The 12,861-nt window shown below is 45.9% G+C and overlaps 1 protein-coding gene across 3 annotated transcripts in view; it reads right to left on the bottom strand.

Moving 5' to 3' along the window:
* The window catches only part of AFAP1L2 (actin filament associated protein 1 like 2), a 111,531-nt gene that overhangs the window by 37,824 nt on the left and 60,846 nt on the right, over nt 1-12,861 (bottom strand). For all 3 annotated transcript variants that reach the window (XM_045023977.1, XM_045023976.1, XM_045023978.1), the window contains exons 2-3: nt 7,249-7,377; nt 6,501-6,578 (exon numbers count right to left, since the gene is read on the bottom strand). In XM_045023977.1, the coding sequence (XP_044879912.1) occupies nt 6,501-6,578; nt 7,249-7,377 (207 nt within the window). The remainder of the gene's footprint in view (nt 1-6,500; nt 6,579-7,248; nt 7,378-12,861) is intronic.

Here is a 12,861-nt window from a genome sequence, read left to right as displayed (position 1 = left end):
TCCGATTCTGTGCCTCCATTTCCACATCCATAAAATGGGATAACACCACTCACTTCAAGCACAAAGGTTGCCACAAAGGTGCAAAGTCCACTTACTCTAATCATAAAATGAGAATGGTAACACTAGTAACTAATGCATTTATATAGGACTTAATAGCCGAGGAAAAGATTGTTAGGAAAAAATATATAGGGCCAAACCCTCAGAGGGCATTTTCAGCATAGCTGCACTGAGCTACATCGGTATATGCCAGCTGAGAACCTGGCACTCTGTGTAGGGGGAAGCGTTTCCAACAGATCTAAGAAGGGAGGATATTTCAGTGATTCAGGTTTTAATCTGGGACTCGGAAGACCCAGGTGCAATTCCTGCCATGCCACAGACTTCCCGTGTGGCCCTGCACAAGTCAGTTGGTCTTTCTGGGCCTCAGTTTTCCATCTGTAAAATGGATATAATAGCACTATCCTAATTCACTGGAGTGTTGTGCAGAGAAATACATTAAAAGATACTACACTAAAGGGAGGCATATAAAGTGCCATAGATGGACAAGGGAATTAGGTGCCCAGCTCCCTTTGAATGGATTGCCTAACTTCTGTAGGCTCCTTTTAAAAGCCCAGCCTCACTCCCTATGTGAATAGGGAAAATATAAATTAGAACAGTCAGGGTGCTGTGCCTTTCCTAGGGCAGGTTACCATGGGGTTCAGAAGACTCTGGCATGAACTTCGCTGCATATTTCTCTGTGTTTTATAAATAAAAGTTGGACCCGCACTGCTCCATTTCAGTCTCAGTCTCGGAAGCCACAATGACAGCTCTGAATCTGCATCCTATAATGAGCCTCTGGCACGGTGGCAGAAGCATCGGTACAATCCGAAACACACAGTGACGTAATCCCCCAGGCTGTCTGCTGCCTGTGGTGAAACTTCTCTGCTTCCCTCCTTGTTAATGCTGGACAATTTCATTAAGCTACAAGGTCAGAGGCAGCCATGTGCCAAACAGCTCAGCCAGTGAATACCAACTGAATACATCTGCTTGCTAGGCACAACCATGACAAGCAAAGCTGCTCGGTTCCTTGCACAGTTAACATTCAAATTAGGCCTCCCCTGGTTTAAGGCGCAGTTGTCTGATCATCAGCCTTGAAAAAGGCTGCTTTACTGCATCATGCAGAAATGAAGAGATGGTCCTACCAAGGCACCCCATGGTTACACTGCAAATACCCTGCTAACTAGCTGGTGCGGGAGCCTTCCCTCTTCTATGATGCATCAGGAGTGCTACTTTCAGTACCATCGCTCCTGGAAAGAACATAAGAATGGCTGTACTGGGTCAGACCGAACGTCCATCCAGCCCGATATCCTGTCTACTGACAGTGGCCAATGCCAGGTGCCCCAGAGGGAGTGAACCTAACAGGTAATGATCGAGTGATCGCTCTCCTGCCGTCCATCACCACCCTCTGACAAACAGAGGCTAGGGACACCATCCCTTACCCATCCTGGCTAATAGCCATTAATGGACTTAACCTCCATGAATTTATCCAGTTCTCTTTTAGACCCTGTTATAGTCCTAGCCTTCAAAACCTCCTCAGGCAAGGAGTTCCACAAGTTGACTGTGAGCGTGAAGAACTTCCTTGTATTTGTTTTAAACCTGCTGTCCATTAATTTCATTTGGTAGCCCCTAGTTCTTATATTATGGGAACAAGTAAATAACTTTTCCTTATTCACTTTCTCCACATCACTCATGATTTTATATACCTCTATCATATCCCCCCTTAGTCTCTTCTTTTCCAAGCTGAAAAGTCCTAGCCTCTCATCTCTCCTCATAGGGGACCCATTCCAAACTCCTAATCATTTTAGTTGCCCCTCTCTTTTTTGAGATGAGGAGACCACATCGTACGCAGTATTCAAGATGTGGGCGTACCATGGATTTATACAAGGGCAATAAGATAGTCTCCGTCTTATTCTCTATCCCCTTTTTAAATGATTCCTAACACCCTGTTTGCTTTTTTGATGGGACATCAAGGGGGATATTTCCTAGAGAGGAGAACCCAAAGGGAAGCACCATGCAGGGCCGCCCAGAGGATTCTGGGGGCCTGGGGTCTTCGGCAGCGGGGAGGGGGGGGGGCTTCTGTTCCGGGACCCGCTGCCAAAGTGCCCTGAAGACCCGCGGCGGGGGCCCCCCCCCGCCGCCGAATTACCGCCGAAGCGGGACCCGCCACCAAAGTGCAGCCCGGTCTCCGGTGGTAATTCGTCGGCGGGGGGGCCCCCACCGCGGATCTTTGGGGCACTTCAGCGGCGGGTCCCGGAACGGAAGGGCCCCCCACCGCCGAATTACCGCCGAAGACCGAGCTGAACTTCAGCAGCGGGTCCCACTTCGGTGGTAATTCGCTGGCGGGGGGGTCCTTCCGCCCCGAAGCGGAAGGACCCCGCCGGCGAAGACTGGGAGCGGAAGAAGCTCCTGGGCCTGGCCCCGCAAGAGTTTTACGGGCCCCCTGGAGCGAGTGAAGGACCCCGCTCCAGGGGCCCCAAAAAACTCTTGTGGGGACCCCTGTGGGGCTCAGGGCCTGGGGCAAATTGCCCCTCTTGCCCCCCCTCTGGGCGGCCCTGGCACCATGAAACTGTTCTGAGAGAGATGAGGAGACTCCGATTTACTGGGCATATCTAGACAGCAAAGAAAAATCCATGGCACAGAGTCTCAGAGCCTGGCTCAACGGTTTGCGGGGCTAAAAGTGGCAGCAGCAGCTTGGGCTCCAAGACCCCTCGCCCCCGCTGGGTTTCAGAGCCCAGGCTCCAGCTGGAGACAATGTCTACACTGTGATTTTTAGCTCCCTGAGCCCAAGGCAACTGACCCAGGCTCTGTGGCTCATCACCACAGACTGTAATTTGCAGTGTCGACATACCCGTTGGTGACCAGCACATTCACAGGTACCCAGCCTCTCTCAAGAAGTGCGCTGTGTAGGTGCAGCTTTAGCACAAAAATCACGTTGCCAATCTGTAACTACTGCACAGAACACAGCCTCCCTCCAAACACTGCAGACAACTAGAGGGACAAGTGACGTTTTGTGCAGTGATCACTCATTCAAAATTCTGCATTCCTTGTGTGATGCCAGCATCTGCTTAAGCATAGCGAGTGTTTGGCTTCACCACATGCCTAGGAATCATCCTAATGAGCGTCACCATGCCAGGAATACATAGTTTGTTTTCCGTATTCATTCCCCCACCCTCCACCCCACCACAAATCTACTCAGCAAGTCAAGAGCAGGATGGAGACCTTTTTTCAGATCCTCAACTGATGTGCATCAGCACAGCTCCACAGAGCTGAGGAGCTGGCCATGGGATGCAGCACAGTTTGGGTCTGGGGATCTCAGGGTTTTATATATAGCCTTTTGCTGTGGTACTTGGGCACTTTCAGGGTAAATCAGATGTGTATGGTATGGTGAGATCCCTGCCGGGCTTTAAGGAGTTTCCTGCTCTTCTCTCCTCCCTTTATAAGGAGGGATCTGCTTGAGGAATAATTCTTTTTCTAAACCAGCTGTAAGCATCAACTCAAGAGTCTAAGGCCTTGTCTACACTACAGGGGGAGATCGATCTAAGTTACGCAACTTCAGTTACGTGAATAACATAGCTGAAGTCGATGTACTTAGATCTACTTACCCAGGGCCGGCTCCTAGGTTTTTGCCACCCCAAGCAGCCAAAAAAAATAAGCCGCAATCGCGATCTGCAGCTCTACTGCTGCTGCTTTAGTCTTTGGCAGCAATTCGGCGGCTGGTCCTTCGCTCCAAGCGGGAGTGAGACACCCACTGCCGAATTGCCGCCGAAGACCTGGACATGCCGCCCCTCACCGTTGGCCGCCCTAAGCAGCTGCTTGCTGGGCTTGTGCCTGGAGCCGGCCCTGAACTTACCACGGGGACCACACTATGCGATGTCGACGGGAGACGCTCTCCCATCGACTCCCCTTGCGTTTCTCGTTCAGGTGGAGTACCCGAGTTGACGGGAGAGTGATCTGCGGTCAATTTAATGGGTCTTCACTAGGCCTGCTAAATCAACCGCCGATGCATCGTTCCCTCAATAAGCGTAGCCAAGCCCTTACAAAACCAGTTTGCTTACACTGGCTTCCAGCAAAGGCATCGCAGAAGTGTCCCTAATACAATAGGAGACATTTTCAGGTTCTCTCTTAAGGCATGAAGTTGCTTAATAACAGGGCACTTAGTACAGGTTTCACTGGATCTGAAATTCCCCTAGCCCTGGAATTTGGGCAGGTGACATTTAGAAAGACAAAAAACAGGCCAGAGGAAATAGTGTAAACATGCACAGTTTTAACAGAAATAAAATGTCCTACTTCTTCATTTCATCTATGCTCTCCATTATCTGCAAACAAGGCAAATAATTCACAGATCCCAAGACCAGATGGGACCATTGGGATCATCTAGTCTGACCTCCGTTATGACGCAGAGCAGAGAATTTCACCAAGCAAATTCCTGTATCCAGCCAAAAAACTGCTGTTATGTCTGCGTTTGTACTGTATTTTCCCTGCTGGTATTACCAAAGAACAATCTTTATGTTTCAAGTAGATTGTAGCCTCTTAAGTTATTTACCAGGGTGAATTCAATTACTATGCCATAAAAAGATACCTACAAAGGACTGTATTGCTCAGTTCGTCATCTTATTAGTGCAATCAAATGTTGCACTAATGTTGTTGGCCATCCCTCACCTGCTTTTTTCCCCTTTCTCTGAGCTGATGTGATTACCTCTAGAAAACATCTTATCTTGCAATGCTCCTAAAGGGAATGCTTTCAATGCAATCTAACTGTGAATGGGCCCAGGCCCCGATCTGCTAGCATGCACCCAGCACCTATTATGCAAAGTTCCATTGATTTCAATGGGACTTTGCATGGGTTTAGGAGACCACATTAGCACAATCAGAGCTTGAATGAATGAAACTGATGGGATAGGCAGATTCCAGCACCTGCACCCATTCAGGGCTCTGCACAGATGCAGGGTTTCCCATCCAGTCAGTCACAGAACTGAGGTCTTTTACACATCCATAACTAGGATTTAGACCACACACACATAGAACTGAAGCCACTGACTTCAGTTTTTCCAAACAAAACTTAGAAGTTTAACTTGGTCTGGGGAAGTGGTTGAAAGAGCAAGGGCCATATCCTTTAGGGAATGATAGCAAGTGGGGGCTCAGGGCCCATGATAGGGACATGGCTGAAATAAAAACAATGACAGCAGGCTTTAACGGCCTGACACAGCTCCATGGCTCACTGCATTGCCTGGCCAAGCCTTATTTTATACATGTCATGGGACCCAGGATAGAGAATCCATGTAAATAAATCTTTCCATTGCCACTGATTTCCATGCTCAAGTCATGGTAGATACAAGCAGGCCTTCTGTGGCTATGGTTTAATATTATAATTATGCAACTAGTGGCACTGACCAAGATTGTGACCCATTGTGATGGGGCTGTACCTACATATAGTAAAAAGAGAATGTCTCATTTTCAGAAGCATTTGACATTAATCCACAATTTGGCTGCATGAAACAGATTTAAACACAATAAAAATCGTGGCACTAACATGACCTTTGCAGGCCACCATATTGTTCACTTTGCTTGTGTGTTGTCCCCCTTCCCTTACAATCTAAATAGACAAGACAGAATGAGGGTAAGCAATTTGGGGACAGGGACTGTCTCTTATGTTTGTATGGGGCTCCATTCTCAGCTGGCCCTTAGGCTGTAATAAACATGAATAATAATGACGATGATAGGAAGTGGCTAAAGGGCTGATCTATATTTGTAAGCATGAAGCTTTGAAGATAAGTGGCCCTTTTGAGTTTCCATAAATATTGTGAAAGGGACAAGTTTGCATAAAATAGTTCTGAATTTTTGGAGAATTCCTTCCCATGTTGTGAATGCAAAACCAGGTGGATCTAGTCAGAAAAACTGTTGGAAGACAATCACGAGCATTTCACCCAGGGTTATTATTCTCAATTTATACAGTTTGCAAGGATACAGTGCTAGGAACTTCCTGAGAATGTGGCGGGAGGGATATTATGTATATTCTGTGCATCAATAATTCATCCTGAGCCAGTTTAGACTCTTTGAAACCACCAGTGGCATGGTGCAAAGCAGTATGCTGAACATAGTAATCAAACAAAAGCTTTTAGACATGGATTGACTTGCTTTGGGTCTATACGAAATGGGAGGACTTCTTTAAATATTTCAGTAGGGTTGCATGAAGCTGCATACTTAGCAAGGAGACATTTTTATCCCTAAGTACTGCCCTCAAAAGTGCTACTTCCAGGAATAACCTCACTGTGTTAGCCAAAAGCATGGAATATGTAAAAATATGGTAGTCCTTCCACCCCTTCCATTGGCTCAATTCTGCACCCACTGAAATCAATAGGAATCATGTCTGATTTCAATGGGAGCAGGATCAAATCCTATGCCCCTTTATTCTCTCTCCATTGGGAAGTTAAATCCCAGGCATTCGATAGCCATAGATTCCATACCTCCACCTTCTTTCTCCTGTCCATCCTTTTGTTTAACCGAGGTCACTTTGTTCATGTAAATGTATTCCTCATCACCACCTGCAAACAAAGGGAAGAAGAGATGTCTTCATGACCCAGTCCCATTCACGCTGCTAAGTTTTCACACACAGAGAAGCAAAATATGTGCACATGCATGCATATGTACCCTTAAATCTCTACTAAATGCAAAGAACTACCATTTATACAATGTTAAATTGCTAAATTAAACACTGAAGAACCAGGAAATTCCACGAGTTAAAATTTCTGCTTCGATATGAACTCAACCAAACGGCATGTCCTCTGTATCTTATGGTGTGGATTAAATAAACTAAGTTTTAACAAGGAAAACAGAAATGATCAGGAATCTCGGAAATCCTTTACTTTTAAAAATGTGTAACTGTGGTTATTTTTGTATATAGTTCTAGTAATTTATATACACCTCTACCCCGATGTAACGTGACCCGATATAACATGAATGTGGATATAACGCGGTAAAGCAGCACTCTGGGGGCACGGGCAGAACAAAAGCAAGTTTGATATAACATGGTTTCACCTATAACACGGTAAGATTTTTTGGCTCCCAAGGACAGCGTTATATTGGGGTAGAGGTGTACAATTTAAAAACAAAATCCATCTCTCTCTTTCTCATATCCCCTCTCCCCAGTCCCAAGTTATAAAAAACCCATATAACTCATCTCTCCCACCCACAACGTGCTGTATCCACACGTACCGCTCGTCTTTGTGTACACTCGCAGGAGGTCGGAAAGGAAGCATTTTTTCACTACAGCTGTGCTGCTGAGGCTCTCTTCATCCAGTATCTTCAGAAAATCCTCAAGTTCCGTAAGCAGCTGTTCTAGTGCTAAAGGAGACACAGCAAACAATTGGGATAATTTCTTTACAGGGCCACCTGGTTACATTTAGAGAGGGGACATGCACTGAACCTCTAATTCCCAACCGCTGGACATGTTTTTGATCAGGAGGGATTTGGATTTGAGCTGAACCATTCTTAAGGTTTTGGTTCTGGATCACATCTCTAAGTGGAAGGGATTTGTTTTCTGATTCCAGTTCGGCTATAGCTGAAATCACACCAAGATTTTTGTCCAGAGAGTTTAGAGGCTTTGTAAGAACAGCTGATCTTGTGAGAGTTTGGCCATTTGCTGCTGGAACTACCATGAATGCAGCTGGCAAGGTTTTGGCACCGTTGAATATGACCCTGATTTTGCCTAGAGCCTTGAGCCCTAGTCTCAACCTGATTCAGACTGGGATCCAGCTCCAAACGCTGCCTTTTTGGGGCCACTTCAGATTTGATTCCATTTATCTTTGCAGTGACTCAAAGACTCATGCACAAGAAATAGAGTATGCCCATGATACTCAGGGTCTTCTGGGACTATGTTGCTTGGAAGAGCTTCCAGCAATTTGCCACTTGCATCGAATGGAGATGTAGAGGATCTGAAAGCAAACGCAGGACTGATCAGCACCTGAACAAGTGTTCAGGAGAAAGACGCCGTGGACAGAACACCCCCTTTATAATAACCTAAAGAGTGAGTGGAGAACAGGTCAAGTAGATCATGCCCCCAGCACCACCACTAAACAGAGCCAATCAGTTTATTAGTTATAAGAAAATCCTTCTTCTTTCTGTTGAACGGTTCCCTGTCAAATAACTTCTGGGAAAAGGCCCACACTCTATTAGCTGGCATTCAGTTACTCACTTCTGATTTCTCCTACTGTTGCCAGGGGTAAGTTAGGAACAGGGGCAGGAGACCATTTCAGCGCAGAAAGAACAGAGTGTTTTGTGAAGAAAGGAAATGCAGAATAAGAATGACAATGGGTGGGAAGGGCAAGGAGTCAGCCAGGTATGGTGATTCCTTCTCTTAGGACTCTCCTCTTCTACATTAACTCAGTCACTTCCTATATTCACATGCTTTGCATGCTTTGCATAAGCATATTAATTGTTACAATGCATAAGCATATTATTTGTTACAATTCCTTGCTGCACCACTAGGGGATGTGGGGCTACAAAACACGGAGTGGTTAAGCTGGGGAGATGCGATTATTTAGTTATAAGCATTTCCATGGCACTCTTTACAATAGGATCTGCACCCCACAGCAATGAAGTATGTCAACACTCTGGGAGGTAGGAAAGAATTAATATCCCCATTTTGTAGACAGGAAAACTGACGCACAGCTAGATTAAGTGGTTTGTCCAAGGTCACAGAGAAAGCGTGTGGCAGAACCAGGAATAGTGCCTAGTTTTCAGTCTTAGTCCCTAATCACAAGGCAATTTTTTCCCTACTAAAGCTATGTCTACACTACCACTTACGTCGGCAAAACTTATGACACTCAGCGGTATTAATATTTCACCCCGAGCGACATAAATTACACCAGCATAAGTGCTAGTGTGCACAGAGCTCTATGTTGGTGGCAGACAAAGTTTCTGCCACTCACAGGGGGTGGTTTTTTATGCTGACAGGAGAGCTCTCCCCCGTTGGCATAGAGCATATTCACACCACATGCTGTAAGTGTAGATATGCCCTAAGAAGGTGTGAGTGTAAGGGGAGAAGACTAGCTCAGTGGTTTGAGCATTGGCCTGCTAAACCCAGGGTTGAGAGTTCAATCCTTGAGGGGGCCAATTAGGGATCTGGGGCAAAATCAGTACTTGGTCCTGCTAGTGAAGGCTGAGTGATGGACTCAACAACCTTTCAGGATCCCTTCCAGTTGTATGAGATAGGCTTATATTATATTATTAAGCCAGTTTACTGGGTGGTAGCAAGTATTTGCTACTCTAATGCCATATGATTTTATTTGGCTAACTTTGTGGCTCCAACAATTGACCATCACTCCTGGGCTTGACTGTAAACACCAGTCCACTGCCTCCAGATCAATTTATATAACCTAACTTAATTTGCTCAAGAGCCTTTGTTCTATTGCCTGGGAGCCCTTTATATTTTATTGTGACTTCTCTACATTACTTTTATTTTGGTCTGGCTGAGCACCAAAGGGCAACTTCAAATGTCTGCCTTGTGCTGCATCGGCTTGGCTTGTCTCGTCACCTAGCACAACCCATTGCAACACAAATCAGGTACCAGTAAGACCAAGAAGTCCCCGTGCTTTTCACAAGCAAGTGGAAAGGGGGAATTACTTGTAAATACTGGGATTTTACCAATAACTGTGATTCAAACGGAGGAGTGATTATTTGGTATCAATCAGATCTCTCAGGCATTCTCTAACCTGGGGGATTTGCTCCGAGTCCAGCAAACAGACAAAACACCACTGTGTAAATCACAATTTTCCTGTCTACAGTGGAATTTGCGCTGGCGCAGTGACTTGGGTGGCTGGCCATCGACTGCTGGACTTGGCGCAAAATCCCACTGGAGACAAGGCCAAAATATACTGTCCTATTAGCTTATTCTACTGGACGTGACACTTTACATATAAGCAACAATAACAGTAAGAGCACAACCCAAACAACATCACAGCTTATCTCGGAGCTACTGAAGTGGGTCAGCTTCCCCAACAGCTGTCCACATGGAAGTCAAGATAGAGTTTGTGTTTCTCCTTAAGGTTAATGATTCCTCCTCCCATCCCTCATTACTATAGAGAATGACCTCATTCTTCTTCCAGGCATCCAGAACTACCACAGCACACAGGGTCAAATCTCTTATGAACAACACAGCTCATGCAATAGGTTACATTTTCCAGCAAGGGAGTCAGAATGCCAAAACTGGCTTCAGGCTTCCCGTGACTCAAACAGCTCATTTAGAGCCTGATCCAACAGCCACAGAGGTCAGTGAAAAGATGCCGATTGACTTCCATGGACCTGGATCAGGGCCTTCAAGGAAAAACGTTCAGCTCTTCTTCAAACAGCAGCAATGTATGCATGGCCTGTTCCTATGCAAATCTCCCTCTGATCTCAGTGGGATGCTCCATATCCAAACCTGATACCTGTACAAATAAATCACCACTGCAATGAATGGGACTATTCATTTCAGAGGGAAGAAGGAAGAGAGGGAGGAACATGCTAATTTTAATAAGAAAGCAACGAGCACAAGCAGGAAAGTGAAGATGAAATCTTCAAGGATGGATATGAAGGGAGCCAAAGGGATACTCAGTGCAAATGAGGAGGAAGAAGAAAAGACCACAGCAGGTGGGTAAGAATTAGCAATGGTCCAGAAGTGTCTCTACCTTAAGCCAAGGTAGGATTTTGAAATCAATGGAGCTACAGTGATTTCAACAAGCTGAGGATCTGTCCCACTATGTGTACGGTATATTGAACCCAGTGATGGGCAAACCAGTTTGGAAATTATCTAGAGCAGCCTGATCCAAATGTCCTCAGTGGCGCCCCTCTGCCCTGAATGTGTATCTTGGATATTTATACTGCCTCATCGCTGTAGTACCTGAGCATCTCAAAATCTAATGTATTTATCCTCACCACACCCCTGGGAGGCAGGCAAGTGCTATTATTCCCATTTTACAGTTGGGAGCTGAGGCCCAGATGAGCTAAGTGGCTTGCCCAAGGTCACACAGGAAGTCTGTGCTGGAGTAGGGAATTGATCCCAGGTCTCTCCAGTCCTTGGTTAGTGTCCGAACCATGGACTCTCTCTTCCTCCTGTGTTTTTGCCTTCTCACCCTGGTGGTCTAGAAGCGATCACATGGTAAGGTACCACTGCTGTAGCGAGGCTGCCTTGCTGGTCCTGTCCCCATGGGGCGTCTGACAACACTCACTTGATTCCAATTGCAGCCCCATGGGGCTCTTCAGCCAGCATCTCCAGGGCCTTTGTTTAGCATATTAGAAAGCCAGGGTTCTGCAGCAGCAGCAGCAGCAAGGGAAGGGGACTGGAGTAGTAGAATCAGGGTGGGATTTTTTGAAAGCACAGAAAGGGAGTTAGGAACACGAGTCCTTATGAAAGTCAATGAGATTTGTGCCTCTTACCTCGTGAGGGGCTTTACTTTTACCCTGTTCTAGCACCTTCCTTTTAAGAATCGCAGCCCCTATCTATGTGATGTTTTCATACAACACTTATCAGCCTGATACCTACCCTGAGAGAGCTAGAGATTGTCATCCTCATTAGAAGCCTGTCGAAAGTGAGGCTCAGATTAAGGGACTTGCCCAAGGTCACCCAGGATTAGACATAGAGTCAACAAATGAACCTCAGTCCCCTAAATCCCTGCCCAGTGCCTTAACCACCAGACCATCTGTGCCCTGTAACACGTGGTTACTAGGCACTGATCATTCAAAGGGAACTAGAAATTTAAAATAATGTTTAAAGGGCATTTAGGAATCTCAGATCCATGAGGACAGCAGGTAACTGAGGAAAAGAACTATACGGCTCTGCCAAACCCCATACAGCACCTAGTCTGGAGTTTGTGGCAGCAGACGCTTAACAATTTTGTCTTAAGCCCATTTGCTCTAGTTTGGATCTAGATGGGCACCAAAGCAAACGGCAAGGAAAGTAAGTGCAAGAGGATGGGCTAGATGGGCAGCCCTGAGAGATTTGTCAGGGTGGGTTTACAATCAGCCTCTGGGATGCTTTTGAGGTTCTCCCATCCTATATTTAACTCTAAAAGCATGAGTTGATGATAAGAAGAACGAGGAGTACTCGTACCTGTAAGGTGCCACAAGGACTCCTCGTTCTGTTTGCCGATACAGACTAACACGGCTACCACTCTGAAACCTGAGTTGATGATGTGTTCTATCCAGTTTTATTACTGCTACTTCTACTATGGCTTCCTAGAAGCAGCCTAGTCCAGTAATTCCACCTAATTCCAGCAAAGGAGCCTCATTGCTAGAGTGACACATGGAGAGTCGGGAACTTTAATGTTGCAATAACAAAGCTGCTTTCCACACAAAGGCTGCATGCTCCACTCACGACATTTGGCTGTCGATGCATCTGATCCCATCTTGGCACGAGTCTAGGGCTATGCTTGGTAGATGAAAAGAAGTCTCTTGCCTCAAAGTATTGGCTATTCAGTTTACGTGAAACCAAAGCCAAAAAATTAGCAGCAAAAGCAGCAAAGAATCCTGTGGCACCTTATAGACTAACAGACGTTTTGCAGCATGAGCTTTCATGGGTGAATGCCCACTTCGTCGGATGTGGGCATTCACCCACGAAAGCTCATGCTGCAAAACGTCTGTTAGTCTATAAGGTGCCACAGGATTCTTTGCTGCTTTTACAGAAGCAGACTAACACGGCTACCTCTCTGATACTTAAAAAATTAGCAGTTCACATCAGATCCGGAGGCAACGCACTCTTTGTCAAGTAACCACAAGTTATGCCCAACATTAATGTTGTTAAAAGGTAAATGACCATTAAACAGGGCTACAAAAATATTCCTTCCAACAGCC

Source organism: Mauremys mutica, chromosome 7 (genome assembly GCF_020497125.1).
Source record: "Mauremys mutica isolate MM-2020 ecotype Southern chromosome 7, ASM2049712v1, whole genome shotgun sequence".
Classification (NCBI taxonomy): Eukaryota; Metazoa; Chordata; order Testudines; family Geoemydidae; genus Mauremys; species Mauremys mutica.
Note: the sequence above shows the minus strand (reverse complement) of the source record. Positions and strands in the feature narration are given on the sequence as shown.